Genomic DNA, 25,394 nt, shown 5'->3' with positions numbered 1-25,394 from the left:
ATAGACTTATAAGCGCCAGATTTCACAAAAGCGACGACAGCTCGAACTCAGGTTCACACGAATCTACACAAACACAACAAGACCAACCAGTAGACATTCTAGCTTCCCTACTTGAACAACAAACGTAAGTGGAACAACATACTACCAAATAAAGACAATCAACCATTCAACACGTCTCATCAATCAAGAATGAATTTTAAGCGACTGATGAAGAAAACTCTGTTTTCGAAACGCAGCGCCAAAGGATCGCAGTGTCACACTTGTCTCTCCCTTCAGTGTGGAGTAACATCAAGACTCGTAGATTACGGGTACGTCTCGCCATGGCTAAGCAACACTTTACTTAAAACAGCCAAACATGACATACACTTATATTATACATACTTTCATACACAAAACGCAAACAACCCAAATATGAACGATGTGTGGAGTTGATTTCCCTTTACTACCTAACCTTGGAAATTGTGAAAATCCACATGAGCAACATGTTCCGGACGAAGAATGTGACAGTGATATTTTTAATACATGTACAAATATGCAAATTAGGGGACTTATGACCACTTGTCTATAATCTAGATATGATAGTTGGATTCCTAAACCACTAAAACATGGTGGTAGACACAGACATCACAAGTCTAGGTTTAATATTTAAGTAGTTATGGCCAATTCAAGTATATGGCGGCCATCTTGGACGCCATCTTGAAAATGACGCGTTTCCGGTGGTCAGATTTTGATAGACTTTTAGTATGTTATTAGCACATTTGACTCTATCAAAAATCATTGAAAAACCTTTTGTAGCAATTTTTTGGGGTGGTAAGGTCTTTTTTTTTCATAAATGCAGCCTACTACTCCAGGTTTGGAAAAATCTATGACCAGGAACAATCAATTTTGATTTTACTATAACATAAGGTTGCAACATGACCCATGATTAAGAGAAAACAAACAAACTGGCAAAGAGACAACAATCAAACCAATAAATAGTATGGCAACTTGTATCCCTTTATATGCCGTCGTCTACCAAATGACAGTGGATGTTTTTTTTCACGTTTTGCGATTTTCAGGCATACAAGATGCAAAGACGGTGGCCAGGAGTTACATGGCAGATGCAATCTTGTTTCTGATAGGGATTTTAATCATTGCTTCTTCCGTGGAACGTACTAATCTCCACAAGAGAATCGCATTGAGTGGGCTCAGACGGGTGGGACACAACCCTTACAGGTACGGCCATACTTTTACTAACAATTATCGACCAACAATGGTGCATCGGTGCCATGGTTTGTTCATTTAGCGATGTTGTCGCGGAATCTCCACGTTATTACTTGTGTGGACATTTCCAGTGTAGATAGTATTGTGAAAACTCATTAAGTTGGCTCTGAGTAGCTAAACTTGTATATATTCATGAACTCAGTGTAACTTCTATGTGCCTGATTTTTGACTCTTTTCTGATGGCATGCACAAAATTTGCATGCTCATCTAAATCATTTTCATCAGTCCAAATCTTTTCTAAGTTCTTAGCTAGTTTTTCTTTATTTGGATTGTAAATACGGTAAAGATGATTTTGTCACAATGCAAGAAAACAAACTATACAACTGGATATGAAATTGGAACTCCTGGAAGTCGAAATATTTGACTCTGCCAATTCTCAAAGATGTCAACTACACTTAGATTTTGGTCTGTGCAGACAAGGCAGTTTACTACCTATTATGTGTAGGAGTTCTTCGAGAGTAAATTTAAGTTGTTGCTGCATTATCAACGTATGTCACGTGATTAACTACGCTGCCCTCAACTGCTTACCTGTGATGCTGCCGAAATTTAGCTGACCTCTCAACAATAGTCTCGAGTTGATATTCGTATCGGTAACTCGTTGTATTCATGCTTTCATATAACCGCGATGGAATGTCTTGGTGTTGCTTTGACCTATATATTCGTAATGACTGCTTCCAGATTGATGTTGTGCCTCATGAGCCTGAGTGCATTTCTTTCGATGTGGTTTTCAAACACCGCCGTTGCATCAATGATGGTGTCCATCGGGAAAGCAATAGCCGACCAGACGACGTCTCGTCCGGGAATAGACTCCAGGGTGAGTACTAGTGGTTCTTGGACAAACAAATCAACGGGACATATACCAAAACACCACCCCAAATCCTAACGCTGACTTCTGGATGGGAAATTCCCCGGGGCACAGATGACCAGAGGGGGGGGATAGATGGAGTGTACTCGTCATGACAGTGTGGCTATACCGCAAAGCCCAGGCACAGACTATCATTGTCAACTCAATATATGATTTGGAGACGCAGGAGTCTAATGGCCAGTCATCCGTTGCATATTGTCACATGGCTCACCTCAATAAACTTGAATTTGCAGCTCGTCGGTGAATGAGTCCACAGTAAAACAAAGTGTTTTGCAGCAGCCAACGAAATTGACAGGTGTCGTTAAAGATGGCGTTACACATAACTATAGCGTATTTTCCTCGAAATCACTTTTTTGCAAAGATCCATTCAATTGTTGTTAATTTGTTAAGCAAAGCTTAAAATATTGGTTTGATTCACCTTTTTACATTTTTGCAAATTATGCAAATAACCCGATTTCCTGGCTTCTTTTTCCCTCCCGTTTTCAAGATTTAAAAAATTTAAACTGAACTTCACTCCGTCCTGGTCAAATTTTGTAGAATGTTCATATTATGTTCTTTAAATACTAAGCTTATATAACAAAACCACAATTTTGTTCTGAATTATAGTCATTTCAATTTTGTTTATTATTATTTTCTTCAGATGTTTTAGAATGTCAGTCTTTCAACCCCTGCCATTTAAGAATGAGAATAGACAATGAAAAACAAAATTGTCATATTTTTCCTGCATATACTCTAGTTTCAAATGAGGTATTAAATTTCATTAAGTAGTATCAAGTATTTTAATTGATATCTATCATTAACACACAAATGAGGTTTTGCCACCCCAAATATGTAATCCCCTCATCCTTCGAGTAAATTGTTGCTACCATACTAAACATTTAGATTCTCTGCTTTTTGAAAATATATAGTATGAGGCGGTTGGGTTTTATGTCATCTCTTATTATAAGAAACATTGCTTTGAAAAATGTACAAGGTTAAGTGCTAAATCATCTTAAATAACGTGAGCCAATTGCAAAGTGCCTGTTGATTTATTGGCAGGGCAAATTTTGACTTGCAAGATGACCAAGAGCCTGAAGTTCTGTGAATATTCTTATCTGGATCAGAAAACTTTTTATGGGTCATATTATTTTCACCTGGAGAGATAGATTCTAGGGATAGCCGAAAGGGAATGATCAATCTCTTCAAAGAGATACATTCGTGGGGGAGACATGAAAGTCGGACCGGGAGATAGTAAACATAATGTCCTATCCACCAAGAAAAAGAGATATTCATTGCTCTTTGAAACGATAAGATAAACGTTGAAGAGTTCGACTCAAGCGATAAGTACGCTCGATAGAATGCATGCATCAATAATTCAAATGTTACACAATTTCTGCATTAACCAACCATTGAACACGGGATATGATTGCAATTGTTATTCTGAACGTAAAGAACAACGTATTCCGATGAACGGTAAGAACACAATGCATCAAAGTAACGGAATACCGAAAGACAATCTCTCTCTCTCTCTCTCTCTCTCTCTCTCTCTCTCTCTCTCTCTCTCTCTCTCTCTCTCTCCCTCCCTCCCTCCCTCCCTCCCTCCCCCCAGGACGAAGACAACGAAGACCCACTATGTGATTTAGTTTCAGCGGTCGATGATAAAGACAGAATGGAAATGGAGGATATTGTGTAAGTGTAGAGTGTGTCGAAACAAAAAGGAAGAGGCTAGTGTCGCATGTTTCCACCGTTTAAGGTCGAATAAAAAATATATGTGATCCGTTAACCCGACCTACCATAGAAAAACCCGCTGACCCAAGATATTTTTTTCGCACTTTCAAATTTCCTCCGACCTACCTATCGTAATTTTAGGACACACGTTACCGGAAACACAATTCCTCTATTTATTTGGCGTTAATGTGGACGGTGGATTTTGGATTTCTCAGGATCATCTGAGCAGAAAGTTGCACACTCTGTGGGCAGAAAATCTTAATTGAAGATTTCCCGGATGAACAAAACACTGTTGCTGCTATAACAATAAACACTGCATTTTGCGCGATTTTTGTAACTACCAGAGATAAGTAAACCGCCTGTTGACTCAGTTTCTCTACTGAGAGGCAAGAGTCAATTCACAGAAATCCATTCTCGTCCAGCATCATTCACCTCGAGCTGTCCCTATTTGTACTCCCTAGGAACCACAAGAAAGCCGTTGACGACGACGGGACCAATGATGAGCCATTGCCCAGGGTTGTTATAGGCAAGAAAAGTTCAGTGGTTGGCAGCTGTCTGATTCTGAGTATTGCCTACGGCACAAGCATTGGTGGTTCGGCTACTCTGACAGGAACAGTGATGCCAATAATATTGAACGCTATGTTAACTGAGTAAGAATAATAAGTAAAATAACTGACGCGGCGAATTTCATACATGAGGTATATCTATCATCACAGAAAATTGCTTTGCTTCTCTTCGAGTATGCCCAATGTGAAGTTCACTTATTGCACATATGCTCGTCACACTGAGTGTGACCTCTGAAATGTAACATAATTTCACGTGCTCTTAACATCTGTCGGGGCATAGCCAACCACAAACTTTAAACTGTAAATTTGTTATTTAACATCTCTTGAACAAATCTACGTGCAAGAAGTAACAGAACTACTTTGTACTTAGAGGAAGAAATCATACGTTTATCAGGAAATGTCGTAAAGAAAGCATAATTTTAGTGGCTGAATAATTACTGGGGATACTCATGAAAAGCGCCCCCATAGCTGCATACAATTCATCGATAAATGTGCGACATTGGGAAGGCGTAAGTTTGCGCAGAGATCAACATTATGGAGCATACGAATCAGATACTTCTTGCGCTAAATAAAAAGGTTATGAAAGACAAATTAATCATTTCTCTTTCATTTGTCTCGTTCCTACAGTGAGTATGGAACGTCCAGTTCAGTAGGCTTCGACACATGGATATCGTTTGCATTTCCACTGCAGTTGGTGTGTTTGGTTTTCTGTTATCTCTGGATGTGTCTACTGCTATGGTGGTTACAGAAACGAGAGAGGTAGACGCATTTTTAGTATTCCGCTTTTTATTTCAGAACATCCATCTTTGGCAGCCTGAAGGGCATTCTATTGACATTCCAATTGACGGCTTGAGTAATTTGACTTAGAGGGTACTGCAATGCATCTTTGATAGCGTAAGGGGCATTCTTATTGACATTCTAATTGAAGGCTTTAGTAACTTGAACTTTTTAAACTTTGATCAAGTCTGTTCAGATATATGTCATCGGGAAAGTTCATTTAATATGCAAATTAGTAACCAGCAGATCTTAATGGCAAACAACTTTCAAGAAGGTTTATCATAATATCTTCAATGTACATAGCAAGTTTTGTCCACTTTGATCAAGTCTATCGGGATATATATATATATATATATATATATATATATATAATATATATATATATATCGCTTATTAGGAAGATTCATTAAATATTCAAATCAGTAATTGGTTGTTGATGTAAAAATACTAGATGGCTTTCAATGTTTTAGTATCTCCAATGTACATGGCAAGTTTCGTCAACTTTGATCAAGTCAATCCAATTACACATCTCTAATTATGAAACTTTATCAAGTATGCAAAGAAGCAGTTAAACTTTATGTCACCTCTTAATACCTTTCATTACTGATATATCCGAGTGTGATTAAGATTTTAGTAAATCTCATCAAATTTTGTTCAGTCGTTCTCAAATTTGTATCCAAAAACTCATCATTTCTTCCTATTTCCAAACAAAATCTATTTCATTCAAATCCTATCAGCCGTTCTTGAGATATCGCGCCAACAGAAAAACAGACAGATAGACGCACAGACAGACAGCTAGACATACAGACACACAGACAGACATCGGTGTAAGTTTAGCCCACGTGTGTGAACACATGAGTTAACCAAGATATGAACTGAATATGCTCACGTGTTTTACAACAGGTTCATAAATAGTAGTACCCTTCACAGAACAATAAGATATATGTTATCACTATATGTAGCAGGTTTTTTCAACTTCGCATAGTACTCTCAGAGTTTAATCACTAATTACAAAACTTTATTTAATATGCAATTGAGCTGTTAATTAACTTGACACTGCTCAATGCTTTATGGGACAATTAGATATCCATCAGATCAACATTTGTAGCACGTTTTATTTAATTTAATGCTGTAATTTTAGAGTAATGTCACTAATTACAAAGTTCATTAAATATGCAAATAAACCCTAAATTAACTTGACACTGTTCAATGATTCATAGCACAATTAAATATTTATCAAATCAATATCTGTAGTACATTTCACAAAATTTTGGTGCCGAAATTTCAGCGTTATATATCTAATTACAAAGTTTATTGAATATGCAAATGAACCCTTAATTAACTTTACACTACTAAATGCTTTACAACACAGTTAGATATCTGTCGTATCAGTATGTGCAGCAGTTTTCATCACATTTGATGCAGTTATTTCGGAGTTATATGACTAATTATAAGACTTCATGAAATATGCAAATGAGCTAATTATTAACTTGACACTGCTCAATGCTTCTCAGTACAATTGGATATTTATCAGATCAACATCTGTAGCAAGTTTCATGAAATTTAACTCTGTAAATTTGGAGTAATATCACTAATTACAAAGTTCATTAAATATGCAAATGAACCCTTAATTAACTTCACACAACTAAATGCTCTACACCACAATTAGATATCTGTCGGATCAGTATCTGCAGCAGATTTCATCACATTTGGTGCAGTTATTTTGGAGTTATATCACTAATTACAAAACTTCATTAAATATGCAAATTACTGATTTGTTAACTTGACACTGCCAAATGCTTCTCAGTACAATTAGATATTTATCAAATCAATATATGTTCCTAATTTCACTGACTTGGGTGCCGTAATTTCAAAGTTATATACATAATTACAAAGTTCATGAAATATGCAAATGAACCCTTAATTAATTTCACACTACTAAATGCTTTACACTACAGTTAGACATCAGTCGGATCAGTATCTGCAGCAGATTTCATCACATTTGGTGAAGTTATAACGGAGTTATATGACTAATTACAGACCTTCATAAAATATGCAAATGAGCTTTTTATCAACTTGACACTTCCTAATGCTTCTAAGTATAATTAGATATATATCAGATCAATATTTGTTGCAAGTATCATCAAGTTTAATGCAGGAAATTCAGAGTTATCTCACTAATAACAAAAGTTCATAAATATGCAAATGAGAAGATAATTGACATGACACTCACAGTATCATCATAATGCTCTTAGATTGTCATCTGTTAAAAGTTTCATGAAATTTTGTGCAGTATTTCTTGATATATGTCTACACTGTCATTACCGTCTCCATAGGGAAACCATTGTACGGAAAAAAACGATATTGCATAACTTCATTAATATGCAAGCCACACTAACCAAAATCTAATCAGTTCTTGCAAGTAGCATATGGTAACTGTGTACCAAATCTGACTTGAATCCGTTCAGGCGTTTTTGAGTTATCGTGTAAACAGACAGACAGACACACACACACACACACACACACACTAACACACACACACACGGACAGACAGACAGACATCGCTATGACAATAGCCCACGTGTTTACACACGTGAGCTAAAACGGGGTTCAATGAAACGTCCACTGTGTCTAATGCAACGATAAATGGCAACACCCTCGAAGAGGTAAAATGTCAGGAACAAGTGAACATGTAGCGCCAGGACGGTCCAAATCTTGTCTTCTTTCTCTACGACACCCAAAGGAAATTCCCTGTCCGATGGCTATCTGAAACGTTTATCTTGTGTTAGAGACCAATTCTATGCAACTATGGGTATCTGCATCGACCAATATAGGCAGAAAATAGGACTTTTCGGTGGCGGGAGGCACAGCGGCACACAAGGAAAGGGCGCCAAAATATATGCAAACGAAGGTACAAAGGTATGTGACAGCTTCAAGCTGAGCCTTGCCATATGCATATGTACATTCACACTGCTTGCTATCGGCAACATCGAAACCAATCCAGGTCCCAGAGCTGCTCGTGCAAAATCTCCAGCCGCGGACGCTGCGATTACAAGAGAAGATGTCGATAACATTTTAGACAAACTGGACAAAATATCAAATGACTCTAAAGAAATCAAGGCAAAGTTTTCGCTACTGGAAACGCGAATGAACAACATATAGAAGATGTGTTGCAGAGCTTGGAAGAGAAAGGTAATGAAAATTCTAGCAGAATCAACAAACTTGAACGCTCGATAGAGAACATTGAACTACAAAACGTAAGAGAAGAGTTACAAAGTACACGAAGGGAGCTACAGCAACAGCGTAAAGAAAATGACGACCTGAGTAACAGAACACGACGCTGCAATCTAGTCTTTCATGGTGTAGAACAAGAACAACAAAATGAAGACTGGGAGACTTCCGAATCCAAATCAAAGACATTGTCAAAAATCAACTGAATATCAAAGATAACATTAGTGTTGAACGAGTGCATCGCATCAGCAATGGGCCATTAGTGCGTGGTTTCCGACCCATCATCGCAATGTTTAGTTTCTTTAAAGACAAACAACTAGTTCTCGGCAAAGCAGCAAAATTGAAAGGGACAAATGTGTCCATTGATGAAGACTTCGCACCGCGTACACGAGCTGTCCGGAGAAAGTTGTTTGCGTTTAGACGGGAAATACTGGAGGAAGACAAAACGGCATCAGCAAGAGTTAATTACGACAAACTGATCGTGACATCTCCAGCTAAAGGTCGCCAAGTCTACGTCTACGATGAAGCGGCTGCAAAAATCACCGAACTAAAGCAGAGAAATTATCAACCGCCACAAGCCCACCAGTCGCGTCCATAGGAAACCGGCCGAGGCCCTTCACCGACAGCTTCAGAATTCGTCAACTCTTCACCAATTTTCAAAGATTGCAGTCACGGCAAGTCAATTTTTCACCTCATTTGGAATGTGAGAGGACTTAAATATAAATGGCGAGACGATAACTTTATTTCGTATATTAAGATGTATGACATTATTAGTCTAACTGAAACATGGGCTACAGAAATTGGTTTATTCTCATTACATGGGTATAATTGCTATGAATCAATTCGTCAACCTTCGAAACGTAGAGGAAGACCGAGTGTGGTGTAATTTGTTTTGTGAGACAAAATTATCTAAAAGTTCAACAGCTCAAGAGTGTCTCAGATTTAAATGATGTTGTATGGTTAAAAATTGATCAGGGTCACAATGCTATCATATTTGGCACAATTTATGTTACACCACAGGGTTCTTCACATTACGCTAATGATGATATTTTTATACACATTGAAAACGATATGGTGTTTTTCAGAAATCAGTTTAAAAATTGTCAATTTCTTTTAGCTGGTGATTTCAACGCCAGAACAGGTGGTCTTGATGATCGAATTATTTTTGATACAATCGATCACTTACCTATTGAAGCGCATACGTATGCAAATGAAGGTGTGACAACAAATAGAAACAGTTGTGATAAAGAATGTAATGCTTATGGCAAGCATTTGATTGACTTATGTAAATCCGCTTCATTATGCATAGTAAATGGCAGAACTGAAGGTGATAAAACAGGTGAATACACATATATGTCAGAGAATGGTCAAAGTATTGTGGACTATGCTGTAACATCCACGTCACTGCTTCCAAGTATTTCAAAGTTTACAGTTGGCAACAGAGTGGATTCTGACCATTTTCCTTTATGCGTTACATTTACTTCGAATTTTATAGCCAAGGTTGATAATTATACTGTTCCAGAAAATTCCATATCTGGAACTAAGTTTACAAAATATAGTTTTGATGCCAAAAAGTTTGCAGAAGCATTTCCTACGACGGAAATGCAGTCCATTGTGACAGCATTGCTAGAAAATGTCGACCAGGAGGACTCAGCTGACAATGCCATTGATAAATTTAACCAGCTGTTTCATAAAGTCTCAAGACCAATTTGTAACAGTAACAAGATATCTCATAACTTTACAGGCTGGTTTGATAAAGAGTGTTATACAGGGAGAAGTAAGGTATATGCACAGTTGAATTTGTACAGAAGAACGCATAGCAACGAAGATCTTTTGACTTATAAGCAAGTAAGACGGGAGTATAAAAAGCTGTTGAATCAGAAAAGAGAATTGTATAACTCCAAGAAAATTACTAACTTACAGCTTCTCTTACAGTCAAACGACCCTTCAAAATTTTGGTCCTTTTTTAAGAATTATTGCACAGCTCCTCCTACATCAATATCAAACTATGATTGGTTTGAATATTTCAAGTCGCTTTTCAATCCAGATGATGATGCTGAGGTTGGTGAATTTAGTGAGCTATGGGCTGAAATGGAAAGCTTTGTACATGATATTAGTGATGAGATAAATACTGAAGCATACAATTCGCAGGGTACAATTGATGATGTACTCGAGCAGCCAATAAGTGAAGAAGAAATAAGACAAAGCATAAGTCACTTGCAAAATAATAAATCACCTGGCATAGACGGAATTCCTGCAGAATGTTTTAAACAGTGCATTAATGAAGTTACACCCCTCTTATGTAAACTTTTCAACAAGATTTTCACAAGTGGTACATTTCCAGAGTCATGGTGTACAGGCATTATTTATCCGATTTTCAAAAAAGGTGACAAATCAAATGCTAGTAATTATAGGGGTATTACATTATTACCTATAATAAGTAAAATTTATACACGTGTACTTTATAATAGACTTCAATTTTGGGAAGATAATGTCAATATACTTAGAGAAGAACAAGCTGGCTTTAGAAAGGGATATAGCACAATTACAACATTTTCATTTTGCACACACCTCATTCAAAAATACATTGGCGTTCGAGAGGGTAGGTTTTATTGTGCATTTATAGATTTTGAGAAGGTTTTCGACCGTGTCAATAGGACGATTCTATTTTATAAATTGGGTAAAGCAGGACTGTGTGGAAGAATGTTTAACTCACTCATGGCAATTTACAATCAAGTTAAAGCATGTGTTCTTGGTAATGAGGGTTTAACAGAAGTTTTTGATTGCCCATATGGCGTTCGACAAGGATGTATTCTGTCACCATTCTTGTTTTCTTTCTTTATTAATGATATTTATGATGAGTTTAAAAACGACCCATGGGTAGGTGGTTGCTCACTTGGTATGGTCGAACTTTTCTATATTTTATTTGCTGATGATTTAGTACTGTTGGCAGAGAGTGCAATTAAATTGCAAAGACTTCTCAACCAAATGGAAGTTTACTGTAGAAAATACAAACTTACTGTTAATCTTAGTAAAACCAATATCATTGTATTCAGAAATGGTGGCCCCCTAAGAAACTATGAGCGTTGGTTTTACCAGGGAAAACGTGTACGAGTCGTTTCATATTTTAAATATTTGGGTGTAGTATTTTCTTGTAGTGGTTTGTGGTGTAAAGCCCAGGAAGTTTTAGCATCCCAAGCATCAAAAGCACTTTTCTCATTGAATTCAAAATTGTACTTTATCAGTAATGAAGCTATTCATATTTGCCTGAAAATATTTGACACAAAAATACTGCCCATCTTGAATTATGGGTGTGAAGTGTGGGGCTATGTAGAAGGTTACGACATTGAAAAGGTTCATAATAAATTCTGTAAACAAATATTAAAACAAAAGAAACATGTTTCAAATGCAGCAGCAAGAGCAGAACTTGGAAGGTTTACTTTACGAGCAATGAGACTTTATAGAATTGTTAAGTATTGGCTGAAACTTTTAAGACTTGGGCATGAGCGGTACATTTATCATGCTTATCAAATACAACATGGTATGGCAGAAAGTGGTAAAAATTGCTGGGCACTAAAATTAAAAAACATTCTGTTCTCATACGGTTTTGCTGAAAGCTGGTATAATCAAGGTGTTGTAAATGAAAGAATGTTTTTATCACTGTTCAGACAACGCTGTATTGACATTGACCTACAACACTGGCATGAACAAGTCCACAACTATAATAGATTAGCCACGTATGTTCTTTTCAAAAGTTCACCTTCATTTGAAAACTATTTGAATGTCAAGATGAAACCCATTTTTAAAGTCACATTCACCTCTTTTCGTATCTCCTCACATCCATTAAATATTGAACATGGCAGACACGTAAAAATACCAAGAGATCAACGTGTTTGTAACTGTGATAATTTTTCTGTAGAAGATGAATTTCACTTTTTGCTGCTTTGCCCGATTTACTCTGATCTGAGAAATGTATACTTACCTTTCTATTATTACAATTTTCCTAGTTTTGATAAATTTATTCAATTAATGCAGATTGATGACCATTCCATCATTCGAAATCTTTGTAAATTTGTATTTCATGCATTTAAAAGAAGAAACGACCGTTTAATGCAGTTGTAATATTTTTTTTATCTGTAACTCCTGTACATTTGATCTAAATGTATATGCTTGTTACCATTATGACACAAAGGGCCGGTGGCCTAAGGTGTGAATAAAGATAATTATTATTATAAATCGCAACACCCTCGAAATGAAATATACATTGACGATATTATCATAAAAAACAATCAAAGTCGTTCAGCATTATAAGAGTGGAAGGATGTGAACACAGTTGACATTTTTTATATTCATTTCAGCTAATTGATAATTTACATTTTTAATGAACATTCCAAATTAATTCAAACTAAACTTGGAGGATTGGATAAAGCAGATGAAAGTTTTGGAATTAATCTATGGTGAACACATTGTTCGTGATGTTGATCATAACAATTTCAATGAAGTTGCGAACTTGTGGCAATAGCGTCATAGAAAAGTTTCGATTGACAGACAACTGCAATATACTGAAACGCGGGAGCATTTTCTAATCAAATCTGATTATAAACGAATGGAAAATAATTCAACAGTCCAACACACCGTGATGCCAAGAGAATAAAATGATGCCGACATTTTGTTTTAAAACACACAGGATAACTGTGCAACGAGAAGAATCATTTCGTGTTAATACAAGACATACAAGCGACTCTTTGTCAAATGGTTATTTACAGACATACATCAAGAATGAATACGCAAAGCTTGGTCGCACAAAGTAAGTAAAAGGCTGTACATATGCACCTGATAAAAACATGTAAACCCTCCACATAGTTCACCCTGGAAACTTTTAACTATTGTATTCTTTTTCATAATGGAGAATAAAAGTAAATGTTTACCGTGCTAATTCTATTAGAGAAACAAAATCATCTCAAATTCAGTGGTATTTGAAATGAAATTCAAAGTGTTAACTTAACCGGGGAGGATAGAACACTGTCAAAGACTTTCAGCCACATTTCTGTGTTCTGTGCTAATTCTGTCGTACGGATTTCTGTCCTTCTACATAATTTCTGTCCTTCTACATAATTCAAATTCAAGACCACTTTACGCACTATAAGGCGATGCCAAATATAAATCTCTCGCATTGTTTGTGTTATGAATGAGTCTCTCTAAAATAAGTTAATAATTCTTATTGTAGGTGGGCAGAATATTGGTCCTTGTTCATCGTTGTTTCTGTGGTTATTTTATGGTTCTTTGCTGATTTGAAGTTCATATCTGGATGGCTGTCGCTGTTTAAATCTACGTAAGTTAATTCTTTCTATTCACGACGTTTTTGCAGAATGATGGCGGATTTTATCCCAGTATTTCACAGATCCCAAAACAAGGGGGGGAAGGAGATGATTCGTGGTCATTTCATTGTAAGGGAACAATACAGTGTCGGTACAATAAATCGTTTATCTTGTTTCACCGACCTGATTTTCATTGTCCATAGAGTATGTTATATTACTGAGAGCATGGAGCAAACTGAGATTGCTTGCAGTTTCGCCGCTTGTGGCGCTCATCGACGTGCACATTGCTTTTCCGAACACTGGTTTTAGGGCAAACTGGCGTAGCTTATGGTATCCCAGGAGATCAACCACAATCTTTGAACCCACGAAATAATTCGAACGCGAACGTTTGGCTAGGAAAGTTACACAGGGTCAGAATACATTCAATAGCGTTTTTATTGAACTGAACTGGATATACCGGTTATCATCGGTCAATATAACAGAGATAATCTCTCTATACATCCCAGGTGTAAGGCCAGTGTACGAATGATATCGTCTAAAATATAATGTGAGTTCAGATCGCAATGTTGCTGGTAACGGTAGAAATATTCCTGGCAATCTTTTCACTCTAGACTTCGGTATATAATTTTTGTACGTGACACTTAGATCCTAGCACAAGCCAACTGACTTTTATGAAGGTAAAATACGTCTCAGGGACAGATTTTCAGATTCTCAAGCTCATATATATATATATATATATATATATATATATATATATATATATATATATATATATATATATATATATATATATATATATATATATATATATATATATATATATATATATATATATATATATATATATATATATATATATATTATATATATATATAATGAGAATAGTCTAACGCTTCTATGACCTCATTTCAAATCCCAGTTAATAAGAAATTGTTGCTCACCTGTTTTTGAGAAAATTGATAATTTTGTATCAAATAAAAGTCAGTAACTTGAACTTCTGATGTCTTTTAAAACCGTCTTTTTTAATGTCAACTATGTGTAAAGTTTCTTGTTCTACTCCTCAAGACATGTTGAGATACAAAGTATTCATCTCGTCAGCTCAGCCTGTACACGTGTAGACTAAATTGTTATTGTCGATACGTGAATCCATAGTCCGGGCTAGAATTCCGATGTAAGCAACAACACTGCATTTTATACGTCCAGACAACACCCTGTCGATGTTTCAATACGCCATGATAGGGAGTACAACAGACACAAGGTTTTGTCATGAAGTAAGATGGAAACTTGATCAAGTCGGGTCGAAGGGCGAAGAAGAAGCTGTAATCGAGCACTATTTTCTTGTCGTTCACACTAGCTGAGAAATGAATTATATTTGATACAACTTTGGAACATGCTGAAACTTTGGTAAACAACCTGCGTAGACAAGGAACGGCGAAGAAGGCGATCGCATTAACTCTTGTAACTGCAAAGATATATGTGATAAATTGTCTATATATAAATATACAGGAAACACTGGCACACTGTTAATGCCGAAAGGCATGCTTCTAGACTGTCATATCACGCATGACCAATGTTATTTGTGGTCGAAGTAGAAATTTAAAAGTTCATTTATGAAATTGAAACATGTGAAAACATACAAAAACAACATACGAAACCAACAAATAAACAAACAAACAAACAAAATATTGAATACGTAACCATGTAGTAGATGCCTGTTCACATAGTGTGCAGAAGTTTCAATGCGTAGACGTCATTAAAGCAGTAGTTGTAAGTATTTTGCAAATCCTGTACTAAAGCTCTTTAATATACCGTTTACGATCTATGAAAACTACCTGTCAAGGATTTGTACGTTGAAGATTGATAAGTACAGTTTATACTTGCTTATTTTTTGCATCTTTAGACGAGTCAGCATAACTAGTGTAACTCTTGGGTTTGCGGTTTTACTGTTCATCATTCCACTGAGAAGACCATCATGCACCATTCCAGGCGAGTAAATGCTGCACATTGTTTTCAGGCAGACCTTTGTACAAAACCAAAACCAAACTAGCTTAACTTTAATCTACTGATACCAAGTTGCTCTCATTTCGCAGGCGCAATTTTCAATTGGTGACGTGCTATCTTTTTTATAATTACATAAACTTGTCTCTTAAATTCGGATACTATCATTCATAAATTCTAATTTATTCTTTAAAGTTTTCACTTTCCTCAATGTCTCCGTTACGGCAGAACATCCTGATATTTTCCCTGATATGAATTCACTGGTTGATTTGAAATGGATAAAACCATACCTACTTAAAACCGCGAAACCATATCTTATCAATTCTGTACTTGTATACCGCTCGGTCATGATTAACAGTCACTGTCGCTCAATTTCGGGCAAAAAGGTGTGCGATGATGTACATATATTATCGAGGAGATCAATAGTTCGTTGTCTCTTTCACAGATGAGCCCAAACCGACAAGAACGATACTAGACTGGACTTATGTCCGACATGCCTTCCCATGGGGCGTTGTGTTGGTCATTGGCGGATACTTAGCATTAGCCAGTGGTATAAAGGTATGAACGCTTTCACAGCTAGAAACTGATAGAGAAGTGTAAATTCTATAATAGTTCGCATTGAATCCTCTGAAATTATCTACAGCACGCCTATCTCATATGATGCCCTGGAAAACTTGATGATTGCACAAAAAAATAATCTCTTTCATTGGAGCGAGTTTAAAAAGAATTGACTATAGCATTGCGACCGTACAAGTCGTCTCTTCTCCATCCTTCCTACCTCCGCGTTCATCTTCTCTCTTGTTCACTCTTCGTGTATATGTGTCTGTTTGTCTGTCTTTAACTCTGTGCCTCTCTATCTCTAACTCTGTACATCCGTCTGTTTGTCTCTGTCCCTCTGTTTCTGTGTGCTCCTATCTGTCACTGCCTTCTGTTTGTCTGTCTATCTCTCTCTGTTCCTGTCCGTTTCCGTCTGTCTGTCTGTCTGTCTGTCTGTCTGTCTGTCTGTCTGTCACTAGTCTTCAGGTCTTGGTCGAGTTTTACAAGAAAGCTTTGATTGGCTTGCTGATGTGGACGACTGGGTTGTTGTACTTGTTGTAACCACTGTAGTTGCCATATCAACCGAGATGATCAGTAATATGGGAGTTTTTGTAATATGCTTTCCAATTCTAACCGTACTGGTAAGTTTTCCGGCAACATTTCCACTGTCCAACGACTATTACAGCAATGATATTTGCGTGTTTCGGATAACTTATAATTTCGTAGTTGGATTTTTGCATTTCAAATTTTCATCTGCGGACTACATTTGAGCACTCTATCCCACAGAGTAACCGTGGTTTGAGCTAAAGAAAATAAGTGACATTCGCCTTGCTGGCCAATATTTGCACCATCCACACAGTTCAAACGCGCCTCAGGGACAGATATTTGGAATCTCAACCTTTTACAATTCTTTCGTGATATACCATTTTTGAAGGGGTCATTTTAAAGCTCTTGTTGTAAGAAAACTTTCACCGGCTCAATTTTTCGAAATTCGAAAATTTTATTTTTCTCTATAGAGTTAACACATGGATGGCAGCCATTTTGAATTTTAATCTTGGGTAATTTGTTTCTCTAGAACCAAAATTTGCACGGTGATACCCGATTTTCATACTTGATTTTGAAAGAGAATGGTTAAAAGATTCCTCAAGCAGTTTGAGCAAAATTTTTGTCACTTTCAAGGCGCATGCTACCTTAATTTGTCCCAACGACGACTAAGTCGGTTAACTGTTCTGATACGGTTAGCATGAATTTTTACATGTATCAGCACCCCTACTGCGTATTCAACTTGACCATGAATTGGCGATTCATGATATAGACTTTGGATGAGGTGTGGTAACGGTTGTAATGCCGTAGCTCACACTTTCAGTGAAATTCTTTTTAACCTCAATGTACTCATTAATAAACGTTGACTTCGCGGCAGACGTCAACGTGTAATTCAACAGATGCTTGAAAATCAGATCGGGCGGACCTGGTCCCATCGGTCATATGTGGACAATTTGGTGGACCCACGGTAGAGGGACCGTGGTGGAGCATTTGGCTTCATCACCGTCGATAACTCTCTTAGTGCGTTCACTCTTGGCAATAGTACAATAGTTGAAATGCTATAGAAATCATGGTTCGGTTTTAGAGACGGACTACATTTTAATAGGAAAGTAAGAAAAGTAAGAATAAAGTAGTCTATGAAAGCCCTCTAATTAGAATTACGGGTACGTTGGCACCAACTCAGGTGATCAAGAGCGTTTCATGATGTACCCAACAATCGATATCGAGTAGATTGACAACGGTGATAATAATGGTCATTATGATGATAACCATACAGCAACAACAACAACAACAACAACAACTTTAACAACAGCAACAACAATAACATCATCATCATCATCATCATCATCAACATCATCATCATCATCATCATCATCAACAACATCATCATCATCATCATCACTCAAAATTTAACACCTTACTCTCATATTTCAGGCAAAGGAGACGCAGACCCATCCTTGGTTCTACTTAATACCGCTGGTGTTCTCCTGTAACCTGGCGTTCATGTTGCCGGTAGCAACACCAGTAAACATGATCATCTATTCGTGTGGAAATGTGTCTATTCTAGAAATGGTATGTGATTTTGTTAGTGAAGGTTTTTAATGCGCTGTTCATCCAACGACAACATTACGTCACGTTATGTCTTTTTCGTCATGTCGTGATATCCCTTCATCATCTTTTCGCGCACGTATGTAATCGTTCAACTTTGTCTGTATATTTTAGAAGTCATCTTCTCAAAGTTGTATTTTTGGATTTAATGTGTACAGTTTTCCCGATGACATGTCGATGCATTTACAGTGAGTCGAGTCTCGACTGTTTGTCTATGTCTCGCTCCATAATTGTAATTCCATACTCACGATGAAACCTGCACAGACAAGACCAACAGATGGTTTGGTTTTAAGTTTCTCAGTTCCTAGGAAATATATATGTGCGATTTAACTTTCATGGGAGAGCACAGATTGTCGTATAGGAGCAATTCATCGTATGTTCGTTTCCTACACATGAATCAGCCAATGTGTGAAGTCTGTCCGGGTTCCCGCTGTATACAACGTCAAAACAAAACTTACCCAGATTTATACCAGTGAGCAGCTTTGTGATTCATTCCTTTACTGTTAGTGAGTCTGATCCAGGCACCTATCAGCAACAACGATGTTTCACGCCATTCGTTAGATATTTCGTTATGTATTTCTATCTGATAATTTATTTCCATTTTTCACAGGCACGAGCTGGCGTGGTAGTAAACATTATATGTCTGTTCTTCACGAATTTCTTCGTCAATACGTACGGGTACTGGATCTTTGATTTCAAATCCGTTCCTCTCTGGGCTATTGAAGAAGTCGCAATGGTCAATATTACCAATGCAACAGCTGTATAGATCTCTTCAAAACGTCCGCCCGCTAGAGTGTTTGGTCATTTCATTTGTTGGTGAATGTTAAATTTGAAAAAATTGAAGCTTGCCTATGAACAACAATGCAAAAACGCGTTAGAGTTAGCATGCGCATCGAAACTGAAAGGCTAAAATCTTAGCTTAAACTTACCGTAAGGAAACTTTGAACGGTTCCCTTTCAAAATAAAGATTTCAAATCAGGGATCACAGTGCAAAATTTCGTACCAGAGAAACAACCTACCCAATCTTTGAATTGAGACTTGAAATTCAAAATGGCCGCCCTCCCGATATTTTCTCTTTGGGGAAAAATTACTTTTATAAAAATGAGCCAGTGAAATCTTTAATTACTCCATGAACTTCAAAATGAGCTCCCACAAGTGGTAGACCAAAACAGCATTGTAGAAGTTCGAGAATTCGGATATTTGTCCTGCATTTAGAACGCGCCTCGGGGACACAAATTGTGACTCTCAAACTTTTACAATTCTTTTCTGATATACCTTTTGTGGGGGTTCATTTTAAAGCTCTTGGTGTAAGAAAACTTTTCATTGGCTTAGTTTTTCGAAATTCGAAAATTTTTTTTGTTTCTCTATAGAGTTAACACAGCAATGGCGGCCATTTTGAATTTTAAAAATCGGTAAATCTTGGGTAATTTGTTTCCCTAGTACCAAAATTTGCACAGTGATCCCCAATTGTTATTCTTCATTTTGAAAGAGAAAGGTTTAAAGATTCTTCAAGGAAAGTTTGAGCAAAAGTTTAAGTCTTTCACTTTCGAGGCGCGAACTACCTTAACTAACAAGTCTTGCAAATCTTGGCGCCGGAACATTTGTAAGTTTAGCACCCAGTCGTGACTAATGATGTGCGAGGGCCTTGAAATAAACATGGAATCGCATTGGATCGCTCATCCAAAATATAAACAGACCTTGAGAGGTCATGAAGGTTTCACGTATACTCTGTGATGAAGAACAAAGACTTTAAGGATGGTTTGTTAGATCTTTTTAAGGTCTGAAAGAGAAAACGAGTTGACACTTCAGAACGCAGATGAAATTGTTACCTTTGCACAAGTGAATTACAAGTGGAAAGGAATTATGAATACGCCGCTTAGTCTGGAAAACAGTATCCAAAAGCCTTAAACTGAGCCTGACAGCTACAAGCTCTCATAACAGAAATGATCGATCCCTTACAGCATTACACATTTCTAATTTCAAGATCGTATGTACAATGAGGCAAACAAAAACCGGACATGGCAATTAAAAAGCTAGACATAACAATAATCTCGTGATACAAAACAAAGTTGACATACATTTTATGGTCTTTAGCTCATGAGCTTGAGCTAATGTCGCAGCGATGTCTGTCTGTGTGTGTGTGTGTGTGTCTGTGTGTGTCTGTGTGAGTGTCTGTCTATCTCCCAAGAACGGTTTATCGGTTCATAATCAAATCTGATACATAGATTCGGTATGCAAATTGCAAGGATGAATGGTTTTTGAAGGGCGTAGCTTGCGTATTAGAAGCTAAATTGCATAACGATTGTTTGAAAAACGGAAATATACATTGACAACGGATGCATACAATGTAATGAGAATTGCTGCCAATATTATCCACACTAGGATGTATCAGCGGCGTAAGATACTAGGGGATGACATGTAAGTTAATTAATAATTTGCACATTAATTAATTTCTCCTTATTAGGGACATATATCTCAATTGACTCAATCAAAGTTTACGAAACTTGCTATGTACATTAAAGACACTTCGATATAACATTATTGAAAGTCATTTAGCATTTTTACTCCAGCATTTTTACTAATGTACATATTTAACGAATTTCTAATTAGGGATATATATGAATTGACTTCATAAAAGTTGATGAAACTTGTTAGGCACACTGGGGATAATAAATTACAACAATTTTGAAAGTCATTTTGGATTTTAATACGACTAATTATTAATTTACATATATTTAACTAACTTTCCTATTTAAGGATATATATATATATATATATATATATATATATATATATACTATATATTAATATATCCGAAACTATAAAATCACAGGCATTTTTACTGTAAATGTACATAATCTTGCAGCAGAATGATACACTTTTGAAAATATTTGTCAATGTTGACATCTTCTTGATTAACTTTCCTATTGAAGGATATATATATATATATATATATATATATATATATATATATATATATATATATATATACATATATATTAATATATCCGAAACTATAAAATCACAGGCATTTTTACTGTAAATGTACATAATCTTGCAGCAGAATGATACACTTTTGAAAATGTTGACATTTGTCAATGTTGACATCTTCTTGATTTCAAAATCACTTTCACAATCTGTGATCAAAATGCCGAAGACAAGAGAGAACAACATGGAGAAAATCGCAAAAAAACTTTGGCTGATAGTATTGTAAAACTGATGGCAAATATTCGAAATCTATCCTTTGGTATCGTTGGTATTGTTATCTAGGTCAGTTTACCCCACTCAAGACCTAAGTTTAATTAGTCTAGAACATATCACTGTCCTTCAACACCTTGATTCAATTAGTCATGCTTGGAACCTTCTAGAAATTCAATTATTCACGTGTTTACTATGAGTGGAGAATACAAGTTCAAGATTGTTCTTATAACCATTTAAGTATAATAGGGGACGGCAAAATTTTCAGTCAGACATTAGGGATCGTGTCACTGACGTGTTACTTCAAGACTTTGGAAACTCCAGCAGTATTAATTACAAGATTTTTCAAGACCTTCACTGTCACACTGGATTTATACTGTGGACTTTGCACTACTACTTTGCACTACTCAAGCCTACAAGCCAAGGACTGCTCACTCACTCATCAATCTGTCTCACTGTCTGACTCAACTCTGGAGCTTTGTGCCGTCCCAGCTGAAATAAGTAGCCTGTAAACTTTTACAGTTTGTACTTAATCGTTTGACTTAGTGATTAGTTGTATATTTTTGTTATAAATTTTAGATTTTAGCAATTTCTTCTAAAATAAAATTTACTATTTTAAAGGAATTTGCTGAGTTCGCTATTTTTTCTCACGTAATAGTATATGTTCTTGTTTATGTATTTGCGTGTTGTGTATTATTGTGGAGATCTCGGAATCGAGCTACTCCTTCTGCCAAAGAGATCCGTATTTTACTCTGTATATGCTTAGTCTTTCATTGTGCTCGTAAACCAACACACTGCGGTCAGCTTCGTCGGAATGGGAACAGCTCATTCCTCCTTTGGTGACTGTCAGCTGAAATCTTGTGTGTGAAGAATTGATACCAGTGACTTTGCCGCGATCAACGGTTGCAGTGTGCTTCTGTCCATTATCCATCAATGACCCCATCAGTCCCTTTCTGATAATATGCATCCTTTGCATTTTCTTTTCGAAGTTAAAAGATTGCTAAAAGTAGAAGAATTGTTTTGATCAGAAAGAAAACATTGTTGAATAGCATAAATGTTGCAAACAAAAATGCAGCGTATTAAACTTTAATATCAGGAAAAATGACGGCCTAAACTAGAAATTTTAATTTTGTTAGTAGAAGAATATAAATACATGTAATACGCCATGGTCTAATCCTTTACTAATGGAAGTGTATGTCTTCTAGTAAGGTTGGCCCTCTGTCGAACATTTTTTCTTTTCCACACCATTAAAGTATATGTATATGGTTGTTAATTGCTGTTGGCTAAGTTCAAGATTACTTTTACAATTTATGAAGTTAAATTTTGTCACTGATTACTGGATCAAGTGATGCTCGGCAACCGATGTATTTACAGACGAATGTTACTTCTATAAGTATTAGTTTGACAAAGAGAAGTATTATATAGTAGTTTCTACCATTTAAATAACATTGGCATTATAGTTAGACATCGTTAGAGACCCTCAAAGACAACGCTGGTAACCTATCTCAGATGTCAATATTTGAGCTATGATCTGGCAGGCTCAGCGAGTGGTATAGTTAGTAAAATTATTGTGGGTTGTACGTGAGATGCGTTACAAGGCACTGTCATTACGAATCCATCGTTGTTGTAAAGGGGTTGCTGTTCTAGTTTCTCAAAAACAATGAAACTCCGCTTTCTAGCACGACCAAAGTCTCCGATGCGGAAAACCATTTTAATTTTACATTTGCAATCGAGAAAGCGTAACTTTGCATGCACTCGTTCTATTATATAGTTCACCATGTTTAAAGGTACCTCTTACGGGTGCCCCTGCGCATTCATTTTGAATGGTTTCAAATTAACGATAGGACAATTACAAATCTGTCACCAGCAGTGTATGTACTTTCTTAGGACAAAGCTCAGTTACGAAGGTAAGATATATTTTAAGGTTATCTCTCAAAAGCGCTGCGCATAGCTCTATGTGCAACGCTGTACCACGGCCTCTTCACTATGTGCATGGAGAGACTATGGTTGCGCTACTGTCCTCTTGCATTCCGAAAATACCTCTCAGGTGTGGGCGAGAGTTTGTGCCCAAATATCAGTCAAATCTTCTTTGTCCTATAAACAACAGATTACCGATGACTCTGTCTAGTTGCAAATATTTAAACTGGAGAACCTTACTTCTTAAAATGCGCTGTCTTTGGTACGACAAAAGTTGATACAAGGGCCGAAGCCTAACCGAACTGCCGGAGGGGGGACCAACCTTAGCTAAGATTTTTGTGTAATTTACATTAATTTACATATTTAGCATATGTTTTGCATTTCATTAGCAAACGACACTGAATGTAGCAATTATTATGTCTACGCATCCGCTGAATATACATCCTGGTCATTGCGAAAACTAAGCTATGACAATAATGTAGTTTATGTGTATGATTTAAAGTAAACGCCCAGTACCAATTAAAAAAACAACGAACAAAAACATTTTGGAGTTCAATATTTTTGGCCAAATTTATAAAAATCACAGTTCAATGACTTTGATCTGACGTCTTTCATCTATGGTTACCATGACTATAAACATGTTCATTATGAATTCTGTTTCTTTTTTATCAATTCTGATTAGGACTTGTGGTAAATAAATTTCAAAACAAAGTGTAAAACAATGGTGGTTTTATGATCTCAGATCGAACTGATTGGTTCAATATCTTGGTGTCCCTGTCTGCTTGTTGACAAAAGTCAAAATAGATTGCTGGATAAGTCATTTCTCGGGAATGTTGATTTCGGACATACTTGCGACCTGATATCTTCAATTCAAATAATAACAATAATAATACTTTATTTCCAGTGGTAGGGCCTCTGCCCATCACACACAAAATGCACTTTTGCAGAGAGAAAAGAAAAAATATTACAAAGGTCAACATGCATAATAATATCGGAATTATAAGCGGCACATTTAAATACAACTCTATTTCTGTACAAAAAATGTCTTTTCTTAAATGACTTGTGAACAAAAACTGACAACTTATATTGTACTTGTTGATCTTTGCATGCTAATGAGGCAGAACATTTATCACGTGTAGGGTAAAACCGGTATCTCTGAGGGATCAATTCAGACCTGTCATTTTCGTAGAATGGACAAAACAATAAAAAATGACACTCGTCCTCTACAATTGAAACACTTTGACTTTTACAATACGTACAAATTCTCATATTGACAGGCATAGGTGGATTGCTGGATAAATCATATCTCGGGAATGTTGATTTCGGACATACTCTCGACCTGATATCTTCAATTCAAATGAAGTTTAGTGACATCGTACGGGACCAGTTCGACCAATATAAACACAGTATCCAAGGTACGCTAGCGATTGATGAAAGTTAAGCATGTTTGTCATACTGTAAATCGTAAATTTCAAGTGTTGCAGCTATGTTGACGCGATGCATATATTGTAGACAAGAAAGTCACAGGCACAGTTCCTCCTCCTCCTCCTCCTCCTCCTCCTCCTCCTCCTATAAGCTGACTTTGGAGAAACATTTACTATATTGTTCGGGATTTAGTTCATTAAACATGTGTGTGTCCCACTCACAGGTGTCATCTCATTTACAGAACTGGGATTAGATTTGGATCGTCAAGTTTCTTGCTTATTTTGAACTGATCATCTTTTTGTTTTTTATAGAATGACACACAAGTGTATAAAATAGTTAGGGTAAATATCGCAATGTTGGCCAGTCAATGAGATACATACAAAATTGGCAGTATCTTATCATCGAAGCTACTCTTTGTTAAAAAAAAAAATCTAACGATTT

The 25,394-nt window shown here is 36.5% G+C and overlaps 1 protein-coding gene across 2 annotated transcripts in view; it reads left to right on the top strand.

The window, feature by feature from the left end:
- Positions 1 to 21,108, top strand: part of LOC139131697 (Na(+)/citrate cotransporter-like) — a 48,309-nt gene extending 27,201 nt beyond the window's left edge. The window contains exons 3-15 of one of the 2 annotated variants that reach the window (XR_011552178.1): positions 1,059 to 1,215; positions 1,942 to 2,077; positions 3,717 to 3,796; positions 4,297 to 4,485; positions 5,029 to 5,160; positions 13,097 to 13,216; positions 13,637 to 13,741; positions 15,628 to 15,713; positions 16,171 to 16,283; positions 16,742 to 16,903; positions 18,240 to 18,377; positions 19,024 to 19,400; positions 19,795 to 21,108. Coding sequence is in view for 1 of the 2 variants with exons in the window: in XM_070697880.1 (XP_070553981.1) it covers positions 1,059 to 1,215; positions 1,942 to 2,077; positions 3,717 to 3,796; positions 4,297 to 4,485; positions 5,029 to 5,160; positions 13,097 to 13,216; positions 13,637 to 13,741; positions 15,628 to 15,713; positions 16,171 to 16,283; positions 16,742 to 16,903; positions 18,240 to 18,377; positions 19,024 to 19,179 (1,574 nt within the window). In the remaining variant the exon portion in view is untranslated. Of the gene's footprint in view, positions 1 to 1,058; positions 1,216 to 1,941; positions 2,078 to 3,716; positions 3,797 to 4,296; positions 4,486 to 5,028; positions 5,161 to 13,096; positions 13,217 to 13,636; positions 13,742 to 15,627; positions 15,714 to 16,170; positions 16,284 to 16,741; positions 16,904 to 18,239; positions 18,378 to 19,023 lie in introns of both variants that reach the window. The other variant, XM_070697880.1, reaches the window with a different exon arrangement.
- Positions 21,109 to 25,394: the final 4,286 nt, after the last annotated feature.

This window comes from Ptychodera flava, chromosome 4 (genome assembly GCF_041260155.1).
Source record: "Ptychodera flava strain L36383 chromosome 4, AS_Pfla_20210202, whole genome shotgun sequence".
NCBI classification, from domain to species: domain Eukaryota; kingdom Metazoa; phylum Hemichordata; class Enteropneusta; family Ptychoderidae; genus Ptychodera; species Ptychodera flava.
The sequence above is the reverse complement of the archived record's forward strand: the minus strand, read 5'-3'. Positions and strand labels throughout refer to the sequence as shown.